This window comes from Schistocerca americana, chromosome 8 (assembly GCF_021461395.2).
Source record: "Schistocerca americana isolate TAMUIC-IGC-003095 chromosome 8, iqSchAmer2.1, whole genome shotgun sequence".
In the NCBI taxonomy this organism is placed as follows: Eukaryota; Metazoa; Arthropoda; class Insecta; order Orthoptera; family Acrididae; genus Schistocerca; species Schistocerca americana.
Window position 1 is genome coordinate 45,698,906 of NC_060126.1, and position 26,985 is coordinate 45,725,890.

General features: G+C 41.4%; 1 protein-coding gene across 3 annotated transcripts in view; it reads right to left on the reverse strand.

The window, feature by feature from the left end:
* The window catches only part of LOC124545300 (serine/arginine repetitive matrix protein 1-like), a 184,470-nt gene that overhangs the window by 107,317 nt on the left and 50,168 nt on the right, over positions 1–26,985 (reverse strand). For all 3 annotated transcript variants that reach the window (XM_047124197.1, XM_047124195.1, XM_047124196.1), the window contains exons 5-6: positions 4,105–4,360; positions 3,716–3,897 (exon numbers count right to left, since the gene is read on the reverse strand). In XM_047124197.1, coding sequence (XP_046980153.1) covers positions 3,716–3,897; positions 4,105–4,360 — 438 coding nt within the window. The remainder of the gene's footprint in view (positions 1–3,715; positions 3,898–4,104; positions 4,361–26,985) is intronic.

A 26,985-nucleotide genomic window follows, 5' to 3' on the forward strand; every position in this document is an offset into this window, starting at 1 on the left:
CTGCCATCTGATTTTTGTACAAATTGTAAGTAGCCTTTCACTCCCTGTATTTGACCCCTGCCACCTTCAGAATTTGAAAGAGAGTATTCCACTCAACAGAGTCAAAAGCTTTATCTAAGTCTACAAATACTAGAAACGTAGATCTGCCTATCTTCTAAGATAAGTCATAGGGTTAGTATCGCCTCACATGTTCAAACATTTCTACAGAATCCAAACTGATCTTCCCCAAGGTCAGCTTCTACCAGTATTTCCATTCGTCTGTAAAGAATTTGTGTCATTATTTTGCAGCCGTGACTTATTAAACTGATAATTCTGTAATTTTCACATCTGTCAGCTCCTGCTTTCTTTGGGATTAGAATTATTATATTCTTCTTGGAGTCTGAGGATATTTTGCCTGTCTCATACATCTTTCTCGCCAGATGGTAGTGTTTTGTTATGGTTGGCTCTCCCAAGGCTATCAGTAGTTCTAATGGAATGTTGTCTACTGTCAGGGCCTTTTTTCGACTTACGTCTTCCAGTGCTCTGTCAAATTCCTCATGCATCATATTAGCTCCCATTTCATCTTAACCTACATTCTCTTCCAATTCCATAATACTGCCCTGAAGTACCCTCTATATACACCTTCCACCTTTCTCCTTTCCCTTCTTTGCTTAGGACAGGTTTTCCATCTAAGCTCTTGATATTCATACATCTGGTTCTCTTTTCTGCAAAGATCTCTCTAACTTTCCTGTAGGCAGTATCTATCTTATCCCCTAGTGATATTTGCCTCTACATACTTACATTTGTCCTGTAGCCATCCCTGATTAGCCCTTTTGCACTTCCTATCGGTCTCATTTTTGAGACAGTTGTATCCCTTTTTGCCTGCTTCATTTACTGCATTTTTATATGTTCTCCTTTCATCAATTAAATTTAATACCTCTTCTGTTACCTAAGAATTCCTACTAGCCCTCATCTTTTTGCTCACTTGATCCTCTGCTGCATTCACTATTGCATCTCTCAAAGCTACCCATTCTTCTTCTATTGTATTTCTTTTCCCTGTTCTTGTCAATCAATCCCTAATGCTCTCCCTGAAACACTCTACAACCTCTGGTTCTTTCAGTTTATCCAGGTTCCATTTCTTTAAATTCTCACCTTTTTGCAATTTCTTCAGTTTTAATTTACAGTTAATAACCAATAAGATTGTGGTCAGAATCCACATCTGCACCTGGAAATGCCTTACAATTTAAAACCTGGTTCCTAAATCTATATCTTGGCATAATATAATCTACCTGAAACCTTCCAGTGTCTCCAGGCCTCTTCCACATATACAACCTTTTTAAATGATTCTAAAACCAAGTGTTAGCTATGATTAAGTTATGCTATGTGCAAAATTCTAATAGGCGGCTTCCTCTTTCATTCTTTACCCCCATTCCATATTCACCTATTACTCTTCCTTCTCTTCCTTTCCCTACTATCAACATTCAGTCCCCCATGACTATTAAATTTTCGTCTCCCTTCACTACCTGAATAATTTCCTTTATCTCGTCACGCATTTCTTCAATCTCTTCATTGTCTGAGGAGCTAGTTGGCATACAAACATCTACCACTGGGCTTCATGTCTATCTCGGCTACAATAATGCATTCACTGTCCTGTTCATCGTATCTCACCCGCACTCCTGATATTTTATTCATTAGTAAACCTACTCTTGCATTACTCCTATTTGGGTTTGTATTTATATCCTGTATTCACCTGAACAGAAGTCTTGTTCCTCCTGCCACCGAACTTCACTAATTCCCACTATATCTAGCTTTAACATATTCATTTCCATTTTTAAATTTTCTAACCTAGCTACACAATTAAGGGATCTGACATTCCGTGCTCCGATCCATAGAACGCCAGTTTTGTTTCTCCTGATAACAATGTCCTCCTGAGTAGACCCCACCCGGAGATCTGAATGGGGGACTATTTTACCTATGGAATATTTTACCAAGAGGATGCCATCATCATTTAAGCATACAGTAAAGCTGCATGCCCTCGGGAAAAATTACAGCTGTAGTTTCCCCTCGCTTTAAGCAATTCACAGTACCAGCACAGCAAGGCCATTTTGGTTAATGCTACAAGGCCAGGTCAGTCAATCATCCAGACTGTTGCCCCTGCAACTACTGAAAAGGCTGCTGCCCTTCTTCAGGAACCACCATGAGGAGGTACTGAATAGAATTGGGGAGAAGAGGAATTTGTGGCACAAGTTGACTAGAAGAAGAGATTGGTTGGTAGGAGATGTTCTGAGGCATGAAGGAATCACCAATTTAGTACTGGAGGGAAGTGTGGAAGGTAAAAATCATAGAGGGAGACCAAGAGATGAAATATACTACGCAGATTCAGAAGAATATAGGTTGCACTAGTTACTCAAGAGATGAAGCTTGCACAGGACTGAGTAGTGTGGAGAGCGGCATCAAATCAGTCTCTTGACTGCAGGCAACAACAACAACAACAACAACAACAACAACATATGATTGCCTCTATGAAACCACGCCTTAAGCCACACAGTAAGATTTTATAGAGTGGGAAACAGACATGAATGTAGCTGAAAGTTTTTACATCATACTTTTATTTCCATAGGTCGGAAAAAGCCTTGCACTAGATGGAGGAACTGGTCACTGCATTTTTGGGATTCAAGGTAGTCTTCAAAAACACGTTTTAAAGCATGTTACGCATTCAAACAATTGTTAATTTTATTTTCCCATAATTCAGTAGAATCAATTACAACTTTCAAAACAAAGATTACATTAAATTTCAAAGTTACAGACTTCTTCCTTCCACTAAACTGATTTTCATGTTACATGCTATCACAACCTCGAATAAAAGAAAATTATGGCTTTCTGACTCAAGGTGTCATTTCATAAATAAGGTCACATTTCTGTCTTAAAAACAGAGTAGACTGATACTTAATTGAAATCTGCAAAAGATGACATCACCTTTTTTTATACTCTTTGTCTCTATCTCAAATAATCATATAATTGTATAGTGGTGGGTACTATTTGCACCACACATTCGGATTTCATTCCATGTAGATAGAATATTAACAGATTCCATCCTGAAAATCAATTTCTAGAACTTCTGAAATAGGTTTTTACATGATACTGCATTTCTACTTTCAGTCTTCCAATTGAGGTTTCTATTGTACTCTCTAATTAAACAAATAAGCCTGTGACTGTATATACTGTCCTCCTTTGCAAACATTAGACGCAATCAATGGGACAAAATAATTATGGATTCCACAAGCTTGATCAGTATTCAAGCAGCCATAAAACTGTTTTATAGCAATCTCCTCCATAGACAGATCTAAGTTTCCTTGTTTGAAAATGCAGTCAATGCAACTTCGTGCCACCACACACACTAAAATTTTACACAGAGTATGGTGCACAATTTTGTATTACTCTACATTCAGAAGTCAGTCTTTGCAAGAGGTAGATGAAGATCTGACAAAGTTACTACAATTACTCAACAGAACAGTTAGTCACAACAGCTAAACAATATACAGTTTAAAGTCAGTTCCGAGGCCAGTGAAACAGGCCTTCTGCGATCTATGTGAACCGATATATCTCATAAATCACCACGACATCAACATATTTGTCCAACAATTTGTCAAATAACAACATGCTCAAATGTTCTACACAACGTTTGAAGACTTCTGTGAAGCCACAAAGACTGTGTACCTAACTACTCGCTACTCACCTCGACCTGGGTGTTGGCGGTCCTCGTGGTGCAGCTGGACGTTTGCGAGACTTTGGAGAACATACTGAACAAGATTCATCAGAACAGCTGGAAACAGATCGGGAGCTAGGCGACACCGACGTAGGTTTTGGACTACGTGCCCTTCTTGGCGGTGAGGTTCGGCGAGCAGAACTGCTCCTCAGCTGTGGGGGAGAGGGGAAAAAAAGTTATTTCAGAAAACTGTATGCATTACAGAGTAATAAGCTGTGAAAGTAAGAAACTCCAGGCAGCAGTATCAAACTGAACAACAATGTGCAAAATATGTACACTAGCCAATGTATCAAACTAAGCAGTAAACTGACAAATTTAAATAACACCAGCATTTAACTTCAGGCAATATAATGGCCTACCCTTTGTGATGAAGACGGTGGGGGAGTGTGGGGACGACGAGAGCGGTCACGAGAACGTGAACGCGATCTCGATCGGAGACGTGACACGGGCGGCAGAGGAGATCTCGCTCGCCCTCCACTGGGAGCTCGCCGGTCTCTGCTCCGACTTCGAGGTCGACGTGGTGAACGTGTACGAGACCGCGAACGAGACCTTTTAGTACTACCATGTGGAGAACTTCCACCACCGTACAGCTCCTTGAATCCACTATGTCGCCATCTACAATGAGAGAGTGTAATTGAAAGGGAAGAACACATGTTTTCTGACATACAGTGAGATTTGGGAGGAATGTAACATAATTTGCAAGGTGATTCTACATATGAAAATAAACTGAAAAAGTCCTATGAACATGGGTACGATTTTTGATGACTACAGAACCAGAGTGGGTTGAAGACTATACACATCAATGAAATAATATGAAGACAAGTGTGAATATTACTTACCAAAATACTGTGTAGGCACTGCGGTGGGCAGGATATTGGTGGGACAGATGACTGATCCCTCCTACAAGAGGTGTTCATAAAGTCCCCCACCAATTTCAACATACTATTCAACACACTGGAGGGTGTGCTGTGTTGCACATCGAACACCATCTCAAAGGGCTTTAATGTGGGCAACAACATCGGCAATGTGAGCAACAAGTTCTTCATGCGTATCCATCTTTGTAGGGTACACATCCCCCTTTAACCAGCCCCATAAACAGAAGTCTAATGGGGTTGGGTTAGGTCAGGTGATCTGGCAGGCCAGTTAATAGGTCCGCCACAGAAAATCAACTGCTGAGGAAATGTGTTATTCAGATACTGGGATAGTTTTCTACTACAGTGAATCAGTGATCCATCATGCTGCAAGTACATTTGCTGTTGTTGCTCTAATGTCACATCTTCCAAAAGTGCAGATAGGTGTTCCATCAGGAAATGTTCTTATGCTGCGGCTGTCACGCAATTTAGCAGGAGCACAGGCCCTATCACCAGATCATCAATCATAGCACACCAGACATTCACTGAGAACCAAACATGGAATCTTGTTTCCCAATGTCATATTGGTTCTCCATTGTCCACATACGAGAACTGCGGATGTTTGTGATACCACTGTGTGTAAATGTAGCCTTATCTTTAAATAAATTGTCCTGCACGTCATCTCTGTGTACAGTCAACCATTTGCAATATTGCTGTCTGCTTACTGAGTCACCTAGATGCAGATGTTGGAGGGGCTGCACACAGAATGGGTACATACCCTCAGAAGGTAACATAGGTCACACTCGCATTTGTGGAATATCGAGTGGACAGTTAATGTGCTGTGTACTGGCCGTGGGACTTCACTGTACCATTGCAATAATGTCTTTCTTTTCCCCACTAGACGGCTCACGTTCTGATGTTCCACATACACTGGGTAGTGCTCCAGATAAACGTAATGTCTGAAAAACCCTGGGAAATACCCTAGCACAGGGCATTTGCCGATCAGGGAAATGTCTCTGGTATTCTGTCATAACCACAGAGGCACAGTACCCATGCCCAAACAAAACGTCTGTGTATTCCGCACAGACAAATGTGTGTGGCATGCTGGTATTCACAGTCACAATGGACTTGCTCAATTAAACACCACTCAAGCAGATACCTGTCCAGCCTCATGACTGCTCACTGATCCAACCCACAGTTGCTCACTGGGTACCTTGCAGTTAGTGCGATGTCACAGTGCTATGAACCTATTTGAGAATCACACACCTCTTAGGCTGCGTTCACACTGCCGGCCGGGCCGGGCCGGGCTGACGCGTACTGGCTCGGCTCGTGCCTATCCTGCTCAGGCCGACGAGTAGTGCATTCACACTGCGCGCCGCGCCGAGCCGGGTCGGCGAAATGGGGGAAAATCCACTTCTCCGATTTTCATGTTCTAAAAATTCTTAGCGGCATATAAGACTGCGCCACATCGTTTTATGAACTCATTTTTTCCTTAAAAGCGTTACTTACGTCGTGAAAAATGAAAAAGTCTACTTTTCATTTCGCGTGATTTCTTAGTTTCGTAACGCTTCCCAACCGATTTTGAAGAAAGTATGCGGCTAAAAAATCTGATTTTTGTACACGTGCTAGTGTAACATCTTAGCTTCGTATTGAATCATTTATCTTTTCATATTTCTTAACAGTCATTGTGAAATGATGCTATTTGTCAACGTTGTGCACTTGATTTACAAATCTTGTAGTGAAAAAGTTATGTAGCGGGTAGCTTACTGTTAGATGCGTTTTACACCATACATTGTTGCGAATGAAATGTAGCTAAAAGTACCAAAAAGTTTTTGAAATGATAATGACACTGATATCTGTCTCTGGTCACAAGGAATGCGAGATATTCAGTGGCGTCAGTGCCGCGTCCGCAAGCCACGGAGTTCGAGGGGTTACAGCTTGGTTTAATGTAGTCATATAATGCAGGACAGAAAAAAACTAATTACTAGTGATCAGTGGTGTAAAACTAATCACAAAAACAAACTGGAGATTTGTGATACGTTTACTGCAGAAACTGAAGCGCAATTCTGTAGTCTCGTTGTCTACTTTGACAGAAAAAATAATGGAGAGTTAATGAAACTACTGTACATCGACACAGATGTGCGTTTCATTGTTCTTCATTGTTTTGTTTTTTTTCTTCCTTGGCGGGCTGCGCTGCACTGTCAAGGTAATACCCACTCTTTGGCTAAATGGATGTCAGCTGCCGGAGGCCAAATAAATAAATTTTAAAAAATCCCCACCCTTCGACAGCTGACAAGCAAGTCAGTAGAAAACGCAGCTGCAGCCAACAGCTGCTCGCCTTTACCTAGTCTGTGCTGTGTAGAACAATGTCTTCACTTTTATTGGTATTGTTTTGACTCTGCATTTAGGAGAGTTTTTCTCTTTATATGAAGAACTTAAAAACTATCCTGAAAAATTTTATTCAAATTACAGAATGAATCATCATACATTTCAGTATGTGCTGCAGAACATTCAAGACAAAATTTCTAAACAGAACACAAATTTTCGCAGAAGTATAACAGCAGAAGAAAAATTGTGTATAACGATAAGGTAAGATTCGTTAGTACACACTTTTTGGTTTACAGTAGAACTTTGTACAGCATTCGCTACCTCCAGTTAATTGTAGTCATGCTTTTGTATTTTAAATTTCACAAACACTAACCTCTGAGGGGAAGAGAGTTTATGGGACTCCTGAGAATCATTAGGAAGTAATTAGCTTCGTCATTTTGGGTAATGTCTTGCTGTGCCTCCAACGAAGAATCGCAGAAATACTCCTTCAGAATTTTCCAACTTTTTTCTTCTCTTTTCTTCATGATGCAGCGCTTGGCAGTGGTGATGGTTCATCATGTGGAGCCACTGATGACCTCACAGAATTCTTTTCATTACCTTGTAAGATAGACAGATTGATAGGCGAAGAGTTTTGAGATAATGCCCTTTGACTCAGTGGTTCTATCTCCACTGATAAGGAACTGCCACAGCATGACTTTACAATGCATTATCATCTGGTAGGGACACCTTTCCGTCCCTCAGTGACACTCATATCTGTCTCCGTTTACAAGTAAATGCGAACTATTCAGTGGCGGCAATGCCGCGATCGCTGGCAAGCTATTGTTGTAAATGCATGCAAATACGGTAGATTAAATAAATGAAATAAAAGTAATTTCGCATGTATCATCATAATAAACGTAATTTTTCCTCACTGATTGTGAAATGTGAGGTAACATCTTAAAATAAGACGTGTGCAGTCACACTTGTGAAGAAAGCAGAAGGGAGACGTGTGATGCGTGTACTGCAGAAGCTGTAGTGCTGCTCCACAGGCTCGCGCCTGCGGTCGGCTCGCGCCGGCAATATTAAACACTCCGAATGTCGTCGGCTCGGCTCCGGGAGGCTCACGCCGTGTCGGCGCGGCCCGGCCGCCGGTGTGAACACCGCAATTCAAAACCATGTGTTTGATATGGAAGCGGGCGGCGGCCCGGCCAGGCTCGGCTCGGCCCGGCCGGCAGTGTGAACGCAGCCTTATAGGATGGTTCCACCATTATTCTTCCCACCACAGCACCTACACAGCATTTTGATAAGTAATATTCTCACTTCTCTTCATAATTATTCATGGTTGTGTGAAGTCTTCAACCAGCTCCCCTTTCATAATGATTGAAAATAGGATACACATTCACATGGCTTTTTCAGTGTGTTTTCACTTGTAGAATCATCTCATAAGTTACGTGACATTCCTCATGAATCACCCTGTTCACCTGAACAATAATCATCTTCAAGAGGCAAAACTCTTAGTACAACTGAGAATACATTAAATCATGACAGTACTTTTAACTTCTGAAATCATTGGTTCCTTCTGCAGTGCAGAAAAAGAGAAGTGGTTCAAGGGTTTGGGGGTACAGGGATGGCATTCATGTTTAAGAGAGATTTGGGGGGGAGGGGGAGTTAAAAGTAGTAAATCAGTTAAGTGTTGTGCCACCTTTGGTTCAAAGGTTAGAAGATACTGATGATGCTGGGAAGTAAAGACTGAACCAGAATAAAAGAAAAAGCAAGAAAGAACAAAATAAAAGAAATGTCATAAATAGACAAAAGGGAAGAATCAAAGAGAGAAAAATACACTCTTACTCAAAACACAAATAGATTAAGGAAAGAGGGAGTGAGGCAGACAAATTAAGGATGAGATCTGAGGGTATGTTGGAAAGCAAGTTCCCATCTCTGAAACTGAGGGGAATGGGTGCTGGGTTGGATGATCCAAAGAGACTTGGTGATATGCCAAGCACTCAGGTCTCAGGAATCATACTGGAAGCCTTTTGCAGGAATTTCACTTGGGTTCTTTAATGAGTTTTGCAAATTTGTATGTGGCCATTCCAATGTACAAAGACATGCCATGAATACATTTCAGCTATCAAATGATAGTAATTTGCGACTGGTTCTGCCTTTAATGTTTTACATGATACCAGTGATGGGACTGGAGTGACTGGTGGTCCACTGGGGGCCAAACCACACAATAACCCTGGGTTCGGTGTGGGGCGGCGGTGGGGCGAGTGTAGTGCTGTGACCTGTTGTAGGGTTGTGGACCACTGAGGGCTATGGCGAGACGAAGCCTCTCTATCTTTTCTAGGTCCCTGTTTCAATATACAATACACAAGGCAGTTAAAAATTGTAGTCAGTTGCTGAAGATTACCCCCAGAAAGGTCACCACAGTCAGTACTACTAAAATTGGATGCAAAAGTAAGCTATTTACCTCTCTAATCTGTACAGTCTTCAAACAGAGAGATAAATAAAATACATGCTGAAAAATTTTAAAATACACTACAGTGCAATGGGAGAAAGCAGCGCATTAAGGCACACGTGGCAACAAGAGGTCCTTCCCCACATCCACTCCTACATCAATTGTTGATGTGCATTAAATTTTGTTATAAAAACCACATTTCCACAGGAAACTTAAGACACTATAAGTTGTTACCCATCGTCTGTAAGTATCTGGGTTAGGGAGGTGGACAGGTTGATCACTCGTTTCAGGTCAGCCAGTTGGGGACACTCCACAAGAAGATGGGCTATTGTGAGCTGACTACCACAGCAAGCAAGGAGGGGAGTCATCTTGACGCAAAGTAAATTCATGGGTACGTCTGGAGGGATCGATATGCAATTGGCACAATAAGATGGCTTGTTGGTCAGATGAAGCTACTGTCGTTCTGGAATTGTAAAGGTCAACTAATAGGTCAGCACATAAAAGCTTTATGTGGCAGCACTGAGATGTGCCCTGTAAGCAGCTCAAGGAGTTGTTATGAACAAGTTGAGAGTTTTAATGTACTGCAAAGCCCACAGTAAGATGACTAGCTGTGCATACACTGCACGCACTAGGCAGAAAATACTTCTCATGTGCACTCGTGTGTGTAAAAGCATTACCAACTCTCTCATTGACGTTTTGATCTATCTGTGTATAGGCATGTTGAATCTGGAATAGTTACAGTGAACTAAATGGACAGGCATCTGAGAATGGTGAGATGAGCATTTTCCTTAGGGTCAGGAAAGAGGTGCATCCAAATCATCAAACTGGGTACACAATGAGGAGGGTGCTGAGGGGGGGAACTACATACACAGACAAAAGGGGATGGCTGGTAGTCCTTGTCTGGAGCTACCAACCATATCCCAGCTGGTATACAAATTTTTGTGTGATTCGTAAACAATCTGAAGTGTTGGTTGTGAAACAGAGTTGCATAACATGTATAGCTATGCACCTGACAGATAGTGGCTGCAGAAGTTGTTGGCACCTGATCCTTAGTGTTGGGATACCAGCTTCCACCAGTAGGCTGTCTACAGTGCTCATACAGAAAGCTCCAGTAGCCAAACACACACCACTGTGGTGGACACCATCTAATAAGCTCACTATTGATAGTACTATGGACCCACAAGCAATACGCCTATAGTTCAGGTAGGATAAAGTCAAAGCTTTGCCGAATTGCAGAAGCACCATGTGGTCTGCATCTCAAGAGGTGCCACTTGGAAATCTGAGGGTATTATGCTCCCTAACGCAATTTGCCTTGAGCTGGTGCACATGTGGTAACAATGTTAATTTACTGTCAAAAATGAGGCCTTACAATCTGAAATCTTCAACAACTTCTAACAACTGGTTACTGAGGTAAAGTTCTGAGTGCAGATGCACAGTGCTGTGTCTACAAAAATTTATGTCACAAGTTTCTGTTGGAGAAAACTGATATCCAAGATCCACAGCTCAGTTATGTCCTTGCTCTCTATTGTGTGATTAACCAGAGACGGGGGAAAGGAATACAACAGAAGATAAAAGGGTAGCAAAGCACCAGGCTCAGGCAGAATTCCTGTTGTTTTTTGCATTGATTACATCATAGAATTAGGTGCTTTCCTGACTTGTGTTAATCAAGGTCTCTTTCATAGCAAATAGCCTCATGTGACAGGGAAAGCAGACAAACCACTCCTGTTTACAAAAAATAGTTGAAGATCAACAGCTGTAATGGAACTGCTCAAATACAGCGAAACCTCGCTTAACGACACCTCCCATAATGTGCATTTCTCATAGCAAGCAAAACAAATTGTAAAAAAATGACTTGCTTAATGAGCAATGTTTTACATTATGAGCGACGACAATTTAGTGAGATGTCGTCAGCCATCTGCGCAGTGGGGGAAATGTTCAACAATATGAACACCTTTCATTGTCAGCAGCAGCAGCATATGAACAATGTCTTTAGTACACACTCGACAGTGGCATATGAACAATGTCTTTAGTACATACTGCAGCCTGGGTTTAGCGCTCTTTCTGCTACCATTTTATTGCATCTTGTGATCACACATTTTTCTAAACTTGTGTGCAAATTTTAATAACCTTCGAAGAATGTCCCCAAAGATAAAGCCACAAGAAGATGATCATAAGAGAAAGAAAATGACTTTAGAAATGAAACATAAAATCATTGAAAAACGCGAACGTGGTGTGAGCGTTACTGATTTAGCATGCACATACAATCGGTCTACATCAACTATTTGCACTATCCTCAAGAACAAGGACAAGATTAAGGAGACAGACACTTCAAAGGGAGTGACAACAATATCTGAACTACCGTTTCGTATTCTGGACAATTTCAAAAGGTTGCTCCTTATATGGATAAATGAAAAGCAATTTCAAGATGACACTATTCACGAGGTCTTCATTTGTGAAAAGGTGAGAACGACTTTTTCCAACCTTGTTAAGAAGACACAAGGATCATCAGTGGCCGAAGGAGTGTCTAAGGGAAGCCGTGGGCAGTTCGAGAAGTTTAAGAGAACAACCGGCATCCATTGCATTGCAAGGCATGGTGAAGCAGCCAGCTCCGACATAAAGGCAGCAGCAACTTCAAGATGCTAATAGATTCTGAGGCTTATCTGCAGCAACAGGTTTTTAATTGTGACGGGACTGGTCTATTCTGGAAAAAGATGTCAAAGCATACTTTTATAACAACAGAGGAGAATGGATTGCCCGGTGACACATGCCAATGGAAGACCTTCTCACTCTGCTATTGTGTCTACGCAAGTGGCGATTTGAAAATTGAACCACTACCTGCTTATCATTCAAGAACTCCACCAGCCTTCAAGAAGTGTAAAGTCCAGAAGAGCACGTTAAATGTGATGTCAAGCTTCAAAACAAGGCTTGGGTGATGGGATCGTTTTTGTGACTGGATCAAGGAAGTGTTTGGTCCTTCAAAATATTTACTTTAGATGAATCTGTCACTCCACATTTTGCTTGTTATGTACAACGCTCCTGCCCATTCTCCAGGCCTACAAGAGCACCTCCTAGAAGAGACAATTCATTAAGATCCAATTTCTGCCTCCCAACACCATTCCATTACTCCAGTTTATGGACCAGCAGATTATTTCTAACTTTAAGAAGCTCTACAATAAAGCACTCTTTGAGCACAGCTTTGAGTTGAATGAAGCTACCAATCTCACTCTCCGAGAGTTTTGGAAAGATCACTTCAACATCGTTGCATGGGTCAAGATGATCGAAAAGGTGTGAGAAGGGACTACCAAGAGAACTCTCACTTCTGCTTGGAAGAAACTTTGGCAGGAGTGCATTGTCGAATGTGACCCTGAGGCATTAGAGTCAGTACCTGCGGATCCTGTAGTCAACGAGACTGTGTCTTTGACCAAGAGTTGGGACTAGAAGTGGATAACAATGAAATCTATGAGCTACTGGAAGATCACAGCCACGAAATGACCACCAAAGAGCTTACGGAGTTGCAGTGTGTTTCACAGCAGGAAGTTGTTGACTGGAGTTTTTCAAAGGAGGAGGAGGAGGAGGAGGAGGAGGAGGAGGAGGAGGACAACGACGGGTAACAGCAAAGCAGCAATCTTCTGGCGCAATAAGAGAAATGTTGGAAGCATGGGAATCGGATGCGCCAGAAAGTCACCACCCCAATAAAGCAATGGGTACGCGTGCTACAAATTTATTTGATGATGATGCTGTGTCGCATTTTTGCCAAATATTGATGTATACATAGAAAATCACCACACCGATAAAGCAATGGGTACACGTACCACAAATTTATTTGACGATAATGCTGTGTCGCATTTTTGCAAATATTGAAGTATGGGCAGAAACAAATGACTATAGATAGCTTCCTTGTAAAAAAAGAATTAGTTATGTGTTGTGAATAACAAAGTGCACCATGTACGTACAGTTTTCTTTGAATAAATAGCATAAATAAGATGAAACGTTTAGTACTTTTCCTGCACGAAACGCATTATTGTATTTTACATTAATTTATATGGGATAAATTAATTTGCTTGACGAGTGTTTCGCACTACAAGTAAGATTTTGGAGTGAATTATGTTTGCTATGTGAGGTTCCACTGTACCTTGTTTTTTAAGAAGTACTGCAGATTACAATATCATAGCGGTTACAGTAATGACACTTGGTATACACTACTAATGCAACACTTTTTATTTTCTGCAATCATTGCTTTTATTAATAACAAGTTAAATACATCTTTATCTTTGTGGAAATAATTTTGATCATATTGATACTGTATACACATCTTTTTAACACAAGAGGTTGACGTGTTCAAATATCTCTGAACCACGACCTCATGCATCAGTGCACTTGTTGATTTGTGTGTGTGTGTAGCAAGCGGTTGTGAGTTGGTAGAAGTTGTATGATGGCGTAGTTGATTGGATTCTGCAAACTGCTGTTGTAAAGTTATAATGGAATGAGATTCAAGAAGTCATGGTAGACACTATCTGAGCCATGTCGGCTCATTCCTGTTCTGACATCTTTGCCTACTAGTGTGATCCATCTCTGTCTAGTTGCCAGGTGCCACTTCAGTCACCTGTTAGTTGAGTCATTGGTGGTTGTTTCTTGAAGCAGTTTATTGACCACATGGACAGGAAGTTGGTTGCTGCCAGTGAGAGAGAGACAAGAAGCACATGACATACAGTGAGCTGTTTACAGAGCTTACAAGCACACGATTGTCTAAGCAACCGCTGGTCGGTAGAGTTTTGCTGGTCTGCAATACTTGGGCCTAATGTCAACACAGCCAGTTTATCGTGGATTAAGGAGGCATACTTCCTGATGTGGGTGTTGGAGTGATGTTCATTTTCTGGTGCTGTCTGTCCTGTCCTTTGGGGGTAAGGTACTCATTACTTGACTGACATATGTACTCCCTTGTTGAAGTTGCTACAACTATGCAGGATTACCTGTGGCTCTCCGTCACTTAGTCTCAAGTATTAAATTTACTTTCCTGTGCCTCTGTTTGAAATATCTGAGTGCTATGTTTGATGTGTTTTAAAATTTCTTTTAATTGCAACTTGTTCAATGTCTGCTTATCTTGTCATTTGGCTCTGAAATTAATTGTGTCATACGTTCTAGGCCGCCATGTGTATTAGTGACCACTGAGGTCAAAATTGTGTCTTATTTGTATTGGAAGTTGCTGCTTCCTTGGCTGATGTAACGACTATAAAATTGCCTATAGCCGTGGTAAGCAACTGTTAGGGCCCAGTGAATCTTGGCCCATTTGGATAATTAAGTTCCTCAGCTATGGTGAGATTTTGCCTCTTTCAAAAGGGTTAGTATTTATTATTCTAAATGTAATTACTATTGAAACTGTCTTGAGTGTTAGTCCACAAGATTTGCCTATTACCTTTGAAGTCACTTAATTTAATGTGTTTGAGTAGCCCTTTGATTTCTTGGTTATTACATTAACTTAATGTTATCTTTTATTGTAAAGTTAAGTGGTTAATACTCTTAGTAATTCTTGTTGTAATACTTAAGATTTAGTTGGGGCTTGCGGCCATGCTTACATTGAGATTCTTGTCTTGGTTTGAACGTTTTCACATTTTTATGATTATTATGCACGATTTATATGTGTGCTTGTTTTCTCTCAGCCTTCCGAGCTGTTCGTAGCACTTGGAGTCACTGATCCAGGGTGTTAACTCTTACCCACCAGTTCATCGTACATAGCCTGACCGCGTCCGCTATGTACATGCGCACAGGCAGCATGCCATTTCCCGTCTCACCATAGAGACGTTGCGGCCTCCTGGCTTGCTACGGTATCTCTCATAAGTTGACTTTCTATCTCAAAGCAACTGGACATTAATTTAACCTAAAGTGCCTGCTAGTCTACCATCTTACACAGACCTGGCAGGCCGTACCTGACCCTTCCATGTTTTCTCTTTTGAAGTTTGGTTTTAATATATAGTTTTAATGTTGGTGTAATGCTCAATTTGTTAAAAGGTATTTTATTATTTTTCATGTCAGTATCTTGATTGTGCCAAAGGGGCTTCTCTGATTAATCAAATATTGCATATTTGTGTCGAGAATTGTTCCTGTGTTCGTTGCATAAAATATTAGTAATTAACAGGCCTCAGCTCGTCACATACCAGACTGTGAAATTTCATATTACTGCACTTGTTGTCAGTTATATTCATTAATGTCAAGCACCACTGGCCAGCCAAATGTTGGAATTGTTTGCCCATCACTGAGAGCATGTTTGACTGATATTTAATTTCACTACTTGCTTCTTAGTCCCTCCTAAATTGGTGCATCTTATCAATCTAAATTAACCAATTACTCATCAATCGTTTAATTGAAGAAATTTTGGAGTAATCACCTGAATGCCTTTCCTTGATTATTTTATCTGCTTTTCTGCTGAAATTTGAACTGCTGTTAACATTTTAAATCTGTTGTTGGCACTAATTATTGTCACCCATTAGTTGCGCCTTCTTAGTTATGTTCACTGCAAGCAGCCTTTATCGTTTGTATTGTATCAGTGATTTGGTATCTGTGCAATAAAATATTGTTGGACTCTTGTGAACTAACACCTTTCGAATGCCCATTTAGCTGTCCCTTTATCCTGGGGCATCCAATGAGATTTCATTATTGAATATTAGTTTTTGTAAATGTTTTGAGTATTATCGTGTGAATGAATCAACATACATTAAAAAATGGAAGTGAAATCCGAGTTCCCGCTTAATTATTAAATTTCACTTTACATATATGAAAGCAACAATTCATCCCTCTCACAGAAATGAGATCATCAAACAACCCAACCTGCCAAAAAAGTATTCCACATCAATAAGACCAAGGTTAAGTAATTTTTATTGTTTTTAACAGCCACTTGCTCATTTTCTAGTATCATGCAAACAGTCACTTTGTTCACAAACATCCAATTTTGCAAATTTTTGTTGGTTGTGTGATAACTGAAGCCAATAGAGTGAGGAGGCTTGTTAAACCATATAAATTATAGAGCTGTATCACTGATGCCCATCCGTTTATGGAATCTGGAGCATACTCTAAACTCAGACATTGTCATGTTGCTGAAGGGAAACAAATTTATCTCCGTCAATCAGTGTGAATTCAGGAAAAACTATTTGCATGAAATAATTGTTTTATTAATACACAATATCTTGTAAACAAAAGATCCAGATGAACTGACAGATTCTGTCTTCCTAGATTTCCAAAAGGCTTCTGACACTGTGCCAAATTGCCAGTTACTTACCTAAATATCATCATATGGTGTATTTTTGCAGATATGCAATTAGTCAATGAGTATTTGAGTAAGTTAACTTGGTATGTTGCAATGGATGACATTATGTTCAACAGAAACAAAAATTACATCAGCTGTGCCCCAAGGAAGCATAGTTCTCAACAAACATAAAGAAGTTGTCAGACAGGATCAGGAACATAATGAAATTGTTCTCTGACAATGTTGTTGTGTACAGGAAAGAACTGAAGAGTTCATAACAAAAGCAAGCCTTTCCTTTTTCTTTTTGGTTTCAATGCATTCCAGGACTCACCAATCGCTTTAATCAAATTTAGCAGAAATGGCAATATACATATAATAATAATTAGTTGCCAAATACTTTACATCAAAGTTTTTAAAACCCTTACCACCCACTATCCACCATGGAAACTGGAAGGCCCAACAGTGGGCAGCAGGGACCAGAATGACTACCAATGGTCTAGTAGTTTGTAAAATTTAAGATTCTAAGTTAAACACTGAACTTTAATTCTCAATTGGCACCTCATTTGCTGTGTATGATTTCAACCATTCTTCAAACACATGGAAAATGTATCTCTAATCTATTTTATTTCTTACTTTTCAGCAAATCATTTTAGAAAATATCTTTTTATCAAATTTTTTTTTTTTTCAAATTTTGTTCCGAAACCATGAAATACAAAATATTTAATTATTGATCAGTATTGTTTATTACTGAGAGCACACAGATCAAAAGAAAGCAGGAAAGTTTCTATTTATGATGCGTTTTGATATTTTTTTACTCTTTGTTTACGCAGCTAGCAGTAGCTGTTCGCCAAATACTGCAATTTTCCCTCAAATCACTGATTAATTTTCCTTAATTACCTAGATTACCTTCCAGCAATTAAATATTTATTGAAAAATTAGACCTCACCCTGGTTAATTTGATACCCCATTTGTCCAGGAAAGTTGCTACTCACCATATAGTGGAGATGCTGAGTCGAGATAGGCACAACAAAAAGATTCACACAATTAAGGCCTTTGTCAACTACACACACACACACACACACACACACACACACACACACACATCAAACACAACTCACACAAACGTCTGCAGTCTTAGGCAACTGAAACCGCACTGCGAGCAGCAGCACCAGTGCATGATGGGAGTGGCAACTGGGCGAGGGTAAGGAGGAAGCTGGAGCGGGGAAGGGGAGGGATAGTATGGTGGGGGTGGCAGACAGTGAAGTGCTGCAGTTTAGACGGAGGGCAGGAGAGAAGGTGGTGAGGGGTGGGGGGGAAGGGGGGGGGGGGGGGGCGGGAGCTGGATTGGGGTCAGGAAGGGAGCAGAAAGGTGAGAAATAAAAAGAAATTAAAAGACTGGGTGTGGTGGTGAGATGACGGCTGTGTAGTGCTGGAATGGGAACAGGGAGGGGGCTGGATGGGTGAGGACAGCAACTAACAAAGGTTGAGGCCAGGAGCGTTATGGGAAAGTAGGATGTATTGCAGGGAAAGTTCTCACCTGCACAATTCAGAAAAGCTGGTGTTGGTGTGAAGGATCCATATGGCAGTCACTGAAATGAGGGATATCATCTTTGGCAGCACGTTCAGCAACAGGGTGGTCCAATTGTTTCTTGGCCACAGTTTGTTGGTGGCCATTCATGCATAGACAGCTTGTTTGTTGTCATGCCTACATATATTGCAGCACAGTGATTGCAGCTTAGCTTGTAAATCACATGACTGTTTTCTCCAGTAGCCCTGCCTTTGATGGGATAGGTGGTGTTTGTGACTGGACTGGAGTAGGTGGTGGTGGAAGGATGTATAGGACAGGTCTTGCATCTAAGTCTATTACAGGAATGAGCCGTGAGGTAAGGGGTTGGGAGCTGGGGTTGTGTAGGGATGGGCAAGTATATTGTGTAGGTTCGGTGGACGGCAGAATACCACTGTGGAAGGGGTGGGAAGGATAGTGGGCAGGACATTTCTCACTTCAGGGCATGATGAGAGGTAGTCAAAACCCTAGCGGAGAATGTAATTCAATTGCTCCAGTCCTGGGCAGTACTGAGGTACGAGCGGGATGCTCCTCTGTGGCCAGACGGTGGGTCCTTGTGAGTTGGTAGGAGACTGGAAAGATAAGGCATGGGAGGATAATTACGGTTTGTGAAGGCTTCAGTAAGACCCTTGGTATATTTTGAGAGGCACCGCTCTTCACTGCAGATGCGATGACCACGGGTGGCTAGGCTTCAGGGCTACCTGTGAAACCAGTCATGTGATTTACAACATAAGCTGCAATCACTGTGCTGAATTCTATGGAGGCATGACAACAAACAAGCTGTCTGTACGCATGAATGGCCACTGTCAAACTGTGGCCAAGAAACAATTGAACCACCCTGTTTGTGAACATGCTGCCAAACATGATATCCCTCATTTCAATGACAGCCCTATGGATCCTTCCCACCAACATCAGCTTTTCTGAATTTTGCAGGTGAGAACTTTCCCTGCAATACATCCTACTTTCCCATAACCCTCCTGGCTTCAACCTTCATTAATCACTGTCCCCACCCATCCAGCCCACTCCCTTTCCCATTCCAGCACCACACAGCCGTCATCTCACCGCCACACACAGTCTTAATTTCTTTTTATTTCTCATCTTTCCCCTACTTCCCCCCCCCCCCCCACCTTCTCTCCTGCCCTCCATCTAAACTGAAGCACTTCACATGTCTGCCACCCCCACCATACTATCCATCCCCCTTCCCCTCCCCCTCCCCCTCCCCGACCCAGCCTCCTCCTTACCCCCACCCAGTTGCCACTCCCATCATGCACTGGTGCTGCTGCTCACATTGTGGTTTCAGTTGCCTAAGACTTCAGATGTGTGTGCGAGTTGCGTTTGCGCGTGTTTGATGAAGACCTTAATGGCTGAAAGCTATGATTGTGTGGATCTTTTTGTTATGCCCATCGTGACTCAGCATCTCCGCTATATGGTGAGTAGCAACTTTCCTTCTCTAATATTATTACATTCCATCCTGGATTTTCCACTGTTTGATTTAATAATAATAATAATAAACCCTGTGGAGGCCCGGGAAACGAATAGGCCTCCGGTACGTTCTGCCAGTCGTAAAAGGCAACGAAAAGAACAAACCATTAATAGGGCTAACCCCCCTTTTAGTGTGATTAGTTGGTTCAGGACAGAACTAAAGAAGCCTTGGACAAGCACCGGCATGGTCGGCGACGACGTTTGAACCCTATGCCCACCCACAATGGTAACGACACTGCTAGCCAAATGGAAAATGATTTAAATCCAAATAGAGGTGTTTTGCAGGATATGCTTCCTGCAACCACCCTAGAAGGAAAACAAAGACAGAGGATGAGATGGTCAGATGAAGTTAATCGACACCTCATGTTCTGTTATTACCAAGCAACAAACCTAGGAACCAACACAACTGGATACAGATCACAAGTATACACAACATTTATTATCAGATACCCAGAATTAAAATTTTTAACAGAACAATGACTAGCTGATCAGATCCGTGTAATAATAAAAAATAACAGGATACCCCAGTCAGAATTAGAAAACATCAAACAACAAGTACAACAAATACTGGAACAAAATAATGTGCAATCAGAAGAAGAAGAAAATACAGTAATGGACTCAAACATCCCAGAGCAAACAAACAAAGAACAACAGGCATCAATTAAACAATCAGAGGAAAACAAAATCTTAAGACAGCCACCAGAACAAGCACAAATAGAACTCGAAGTAACACACATGTTAGATATAGAAGAAAAATTTCAGCTGACATATATAGAATACAAAGACACAAATACAGACATTAGACCATTCTTGCATAGACCGCCAAATAACCCACAAGTTGAAACAACAACAAAAACTATCAACACAATCATACACAACAAAATAAATGAAAACACAACTATGGACGAGTTACAACTACTGGTTTATATAGGAGCACTCACTACACTAAATATACACACTAGGCAGAGATCAGAACCAACCAACACACAGAAGAAACCCACAAAACCAGCATGGCAACACAGGCTACAGATCAGAATAGAAAACCTGAGAAAAGACATCGGACAGCTAACACAATTCATAGGAAATGAAATGTCAGAAAAAAACGAAAAAGGTTAGGTAAAATCTCACAACAAGAAGCGATAGAGCAATTAGACGAAAAGAAGCAGAAATTACAAGCATTGGCCAAACGACTTAGAAGATACAAAAAAAGTGAAAATACACTCCTGGAAATGGAAAAAAGAACACATTGACACCGGTGTGTCAGACCCACCATACTTGCTCCGGACACAGCGAGAGGGCTGTACAAGCAATGATCACACGCACGGCACAGCGGACACACCAGGAACCGCGGTGTTGGCCGTCGAATGGCACTAGCTGCGCAGCATTTGTGCACCGCCGCCATCAGTGTCAGCCAGTTTGCCGTGGCATACGGAGCTCCATCGCAGTCTTTAACACTGGTAGCATGCCGTGACAGCGTGGACGTGAACCGTATGTGCAGTTGACGGACTTTGAGTGAGGGCGTATAGTGGGCATGCGGGAGGCCGGGTGGACGTACCGCCGAATTGCTCAACACGTGGGGCATGAGGTCTCCACAGAACATCGATGTTGTCGCCAGTGGTCGGCGGAAGGTGCATGTGCCCGTCGACCTGGGACCGGACCGCAGTGATGCACGGATGCACGCCAAGACCGTAGGATCCTACGCAGTGCCGTAGGGGACCGCACCGCCACTTCCCAGCAAATTAGGGACACTGTTGCTCCTGGGGTATCGGCGAGGACCATTCGCAACCGTCTCCATGAAGCTGGGCTACGGTCCCGCACACCGTTAGGCCGTCTTCCGCTCACGCCCCAACATCGTGCAGCCCGCCTCCAGTGGTGTCGCGACAGGCGTGAATGGAGGGACGAATGGAGACGTGTCGTCTTCAGCGATGAGAGTCGCTTCTGCCTTGGTGCCAATGATGGTCGTATGCGTGTTTGGCGCCGTGCAGGTGAGCGCCACAATCAGGACTGCATACGACCGAGGCACACAGGGCCAACACCCGGCATCATGGTGTGGGGAGCGATCTCCTACACTGGCCGTACACCACTGGTGATCGTCGAGGGGACACTGAATAGTGCACGGTACATCCAAACCGTCATCGAACCCATCGTTCTACCATTCCTAGACCGGCAAGGGAACTTGCTGTTCCAACAGGACAATGCACGTCTGCATGTATCCCGTGCCACCCAACGTGCTCTAGAAGGTGTAAGTCAACTACCCTGGCCAGCAAGATCTCCGGATCTGTCCCCCATTGAGCATGTTTGGGACTGGATGAAGCGTCGTCTCACGCGGTCTGCACGTCCAGCACGAACGCTGGTCCAACTGAGGCGCGAGGTGGAAATGGCATGGCAAGCCGTTCCACAGGACTACATCCAGCATCTCTACGATCGTCTCCATGGGAGAATAGCAGCCTGCATTGCTGCGAAAGGTGGATATACACTGTACTAGTCCCGACATTGTGCATGCTCTGTTGCCTGTGTCTATGTGCCTGTGGTTCTGTCAGTGTGATCATGTGATGTATCTGACCCCAGGAATGTGTCAATAAAGTTTCCCCTTCCTGGGACAATGAATTCACGGTGTTCTTATTTCAATTTCCAGGAGTGTAGAAGGAGACAAAACCAAACATTCAACACAAACCAAAAGAAATTTTACCAGACAATAGATAACACACACATTAAAACAGACAATCTACCAAATATAACAGACATGGAACACTTCTGGAGCAACATATAGTCAAATCCGGTACAACATAACAGGCATGCACGGTAGATACAAGCAGAAACAGATACATACAAGATGATATCACAAATGCCTGAAGTGATAATTCTGCAACATGAAGTCAGCCAAGCAATTAATTCTACTCACAATTGGAAAGCCCCTGGAAAAGATAAAATAGCAAATTTCTGGCTAAAGAAGTTCACCTCAACACATTCACATCTAACTAAATTATTTAACATGAATATAATAGATGGAAACATTCCACGTGGGAAAAATATATCCAAAAACAAAGATGATGAGACTTACCAAACAAAAGCGCTGGCAGGTCGATAGACACACAAACAAACACAAACATACACACAAAATTCTAGCTTTCGCAACCAACGGTTGCTTCGTCAGCAAAGAGGGAAGGAGAGGGAAAGACGAAAGGATGTGGGTTTTAAGGGAGAGGGTGAGGAGTCATTCCAATCCCGGGAGCAGAAAGACTTACCTTATGGGGAAAAAAGGACGGGTATGCACTCGCACACACACACATATCCATCCGCACATACACAGACACAACCGTTGGTTGCGACAGCTAGAATTTTGTGTGTATGTTTGTGTTTGTTTCTGTGTCTATCGACCTGCCAGCGCTTTTGTTTGGTAAGTCTCATCATCTTTGTTTTTAGATATAAATTATTTAACAGTTACATTGCAGACCCATACACATTCCCTGATACACTTACACATGTAATAACTTATCTGAAACCTAAAGATCAAGCAGACACAGCAAACCCAGCTAAATATCGCCCCATAACCTGCCTACCAACAATATACAAAATATTAACTTCAATCATTACACAGAAATTAATGACACATACAACACACAACAAAATTATAAACGAAGAACAAAATAGCTGTTGCAAAGGAGCACAAGGATGTAAAGATCAACTGATAACACAGCTCTACAAAACAAAATTTTTTTTTCGTTGCCAGGGAAGTTTGAACGAAAATGGGATATTGTTATGATACTCATTCCGAGTATATTTGTACTTTTTCCAAATTGGCTCTGGTTTTTGAGATATAGGTTATTTGTGGAAATGAGAGTTTCATGTGGATAATATCGACTGCAGGGTCCATATATGGTGTAATGTATATGCTACCTGTTTTTTAATTAGTGATATTGTACTATCTTTATTAAACAATTGTGCTCAGGGAGTACATCTGTGTGGTTGAGGATTACATCATGCAAACATCACACTGTCAGCATGTGTTCAGTCCTGTTGTGCGGTGCGTGTGTTGAAGATATTGAAGGTTGTGCAGATTTGAATTCGGCGGTACTCGACATTCATTTGTTGGCCGAGGTAATCCCCGCAACAGCCGATAGGTAGCGTTCAGTGTAAACAAGAAAAATGGCGATGGTCGAAAGTCACACACATGTGCAGTGCAGCTTCAAGGAGATAGAACATTTTCATCGTGACGTAGCAAATAAGAGGTGAGTATTCATGTCACACAAAACAATTAATGATGTTTGTTGGATGTGATTGACATGCAAATACAAGAAAGTTCTGCATAATATGTAGTATTTGTGCAATTTCGTTTTAGGAAAACATGAGTTCTTCACGCAGTCTTTGCATGAACCATCCAGATGAGTTCTGCTACATTTGTGGTGAATACGTTCTTCAAAAGAACAGGAAGAATATCACTCCTTTTGTGAAGGAAGCGTATCTGGCATATTTCGGAATTAAACTTGGAGATCAAGACAAGGCGTGGGCACCCCATAAAGTTTGTAAATGCTGTGTGGAGTGCTTAAGGCAGTGGACAAAACGAAAAAGGAAAAGCTTAAACTTCGGAGTGCCTATGGTATGGCGAGAGTAGAAGAACCATACAGATGATTGCTATTTTTGCATTGTTAATGTGAAAGGTTTTAATAGGTTCAAAAAACGAAAGTGGGAATATTCCGATTTGGAGTCAGCAAGAAGACCGGTGGTGCACAGCAACGATGTTCCTGTACCAACCTTCACAACATTACCCACGCTAACATCATCAGATGACGATGTGCACGGCGAGGAATGCACAAGTAGTGGTTCGGAATACGAAGGACGTGAGACACAACCCCAGCAGTTCGACCAGAAGGAGCTCAGTGACTTGACACGAGAACTCAATCTTTCAAAGCAAGCATCAGAACTCTTAGCATCCAGGCTTAAGGAAAAGAACTGTCTTCATCCAAGTGTTAAAATAACAGCTTACCGGACGAGAGAAGAAAACCTTCTTCCATACTTCAACCAAGAAGAGGTTATAGTGTATTGCAGCAATATACCTGGACTTTTACTTGAATTGGGGCTCCCGGAATATAGACCAGAGGACTGGCGTCTCTTCATAGACAGTTCCACTAGAAGTTTAAAATGTGTTCTCCTACACAATGGCAATCATTACGCATCTATTCCAATTGCCCACTCAACAAAACTTTGTGAAGCATATGCTAACATCAAGATGGTTCTGCAGAAAATTCAGTATATGCAGCACCAGTGGTTGATTTGTGTTGATTTGAAAATGGTGAACTTCTTGCTTGGACAACAAAGTGGATACACAAAGCACCCATGTTTTATCTGCATGTGGGATAGTAGGGCAAAGCACGAACATTGGAAGCAGAAAACATGGCCTCCAAGGGAACATATGGCTGTTGGTGAAGCAAACATCATTAATGAACCTCTGGTTAGTAGGGACAAGATTGTTCTTCCACCATTACATATTAAGTTAGGACTAATGAAGCAATTCACCAAAGCTTTAGACAGAAATGGTAATTGCTTCACATACATCTGCAATACGTTCCCTGGACTCAGTAGTGAAAAACGTAAGGCAGGAATATTTGATGGTCCTCAAATTCGCAGGCTCATCAATGATACCAATTTTACAAGTGTCATGACTGTCACTGAAGCATCGGCCTGGAACAGTTTTGTCGCTGTTGTAAAATGTTTTTTGGGCAATCATAAAGCTCCCAATTACGAGGAACTGGTCAAAAACATGCTCACTAACTTTCAAAACTTAGGAGCTAACATGAGCATAAAATTACACTTCCTTCACAGCCACTTGGATCGATTTCCTCGTAATCTAGGTGATTTCAGTGAGGAACAAGGAGAGCGGTTCCATCAAGATATGAAAGGAATAGAGGAAAGATATAAAGGAAGATGGGACAGGCATATGATGGCAGATTATTGCTGGAATCTGCAACGTGACTGTTCTGAAGAGACCTATAAAAGGAAAGCGTGCAGGAAGCGGTTCGTCATGGACGGAAAATGAGATACTTATAGAGAAACTTTTCAATTATGTTTTATACGTGGACAAATGCCTATCAGGTTTTCATAGAAGCTATTTATAAAGATTATTTTCTTTTTTCATTGTAGTTTGTAGCGCTCGAGTTCAGTATTAGCAATTTTTTCTAATTTTTTGAATAAATCATGCATTATCTCAAAAATTAGAGCCAAACTGCATAAATGGTTGCTATATTCGTCCTCAGCACCACTAACCCATCCTAAAGCCACTCAAATATCCTTGGCAAGAAAATGAGTGTTGACCAGTGTAATAGATGCAGAGGTGATATATCAAGCTAAAACTAAACAAAGGTCGCTACACTATGCATACATTGATTACCAAAAAGCTTTTGATAGTGTACCCCACTCATGGTTACTACAAATACTGGAAATATACAAAGTAGATCCTAAATTGATACAGTTCCTAAACATAGTAATGAAAAATTGGAAAACCACACTTAATATCCAAACAAATTCAAATAATATCACGCCACAGCCAATACAGATTAAGCGTGGAATATACCAAGGAGACTCATTAAGTCCTTTCTGGTTCTGCCTTGCTCTGAACCCACTATCCAACATGCTAAATAATACAAATTATGGATACAATATTACTGGAACATACCCACACAAAATCACACATTTGCTATACATGGATGATCTAAAACTACTGGCAGCAACAAATCAACAACTCAACCAATTACTAAAGATAACAGAAGTATTCAGCAATGATATAAATATGGCTTTTGGAACAGACAAATGTAAGAAAAATAGCTTAGTCAAGGGAAAACACACTAAACAGGAAGATTACATATTGGATAACCACAGCGACTGCATAGAAGCGATGGAAAAAACAGATGCCTATAAATATCTAGGATACAGACAAAAAATAGGAATAGATAATACAAATATTAAAGAAGAACTAGAAGAAAAATATAGACAAAGACTAACAAAAATACTGAAAACAGAATTGACAGCAAGAAACAAGACAAAAGCTACAAATACTTATGCTATACCAATATTGACCTACTCATTTGGAGTAGTGAAATGGAGTAACACAGACCTAGAAGCACTCAATACACTTACACGATCACAATGCCACAAATATAGAATACATCACATACATTCAGCAACAGAAAGATTCACATTAAGCAGAAAGGAAGGAGGAAGGGGATTTATCGACATAAAAAAACCTACATTATGGACAGGTAGACAATTTAAGAAAATTCTTTTTAGAATGAGCAGAAACTAGCAAAATACACAAAGCAATCGCTCATATAAATGCATCGGCTACACCAC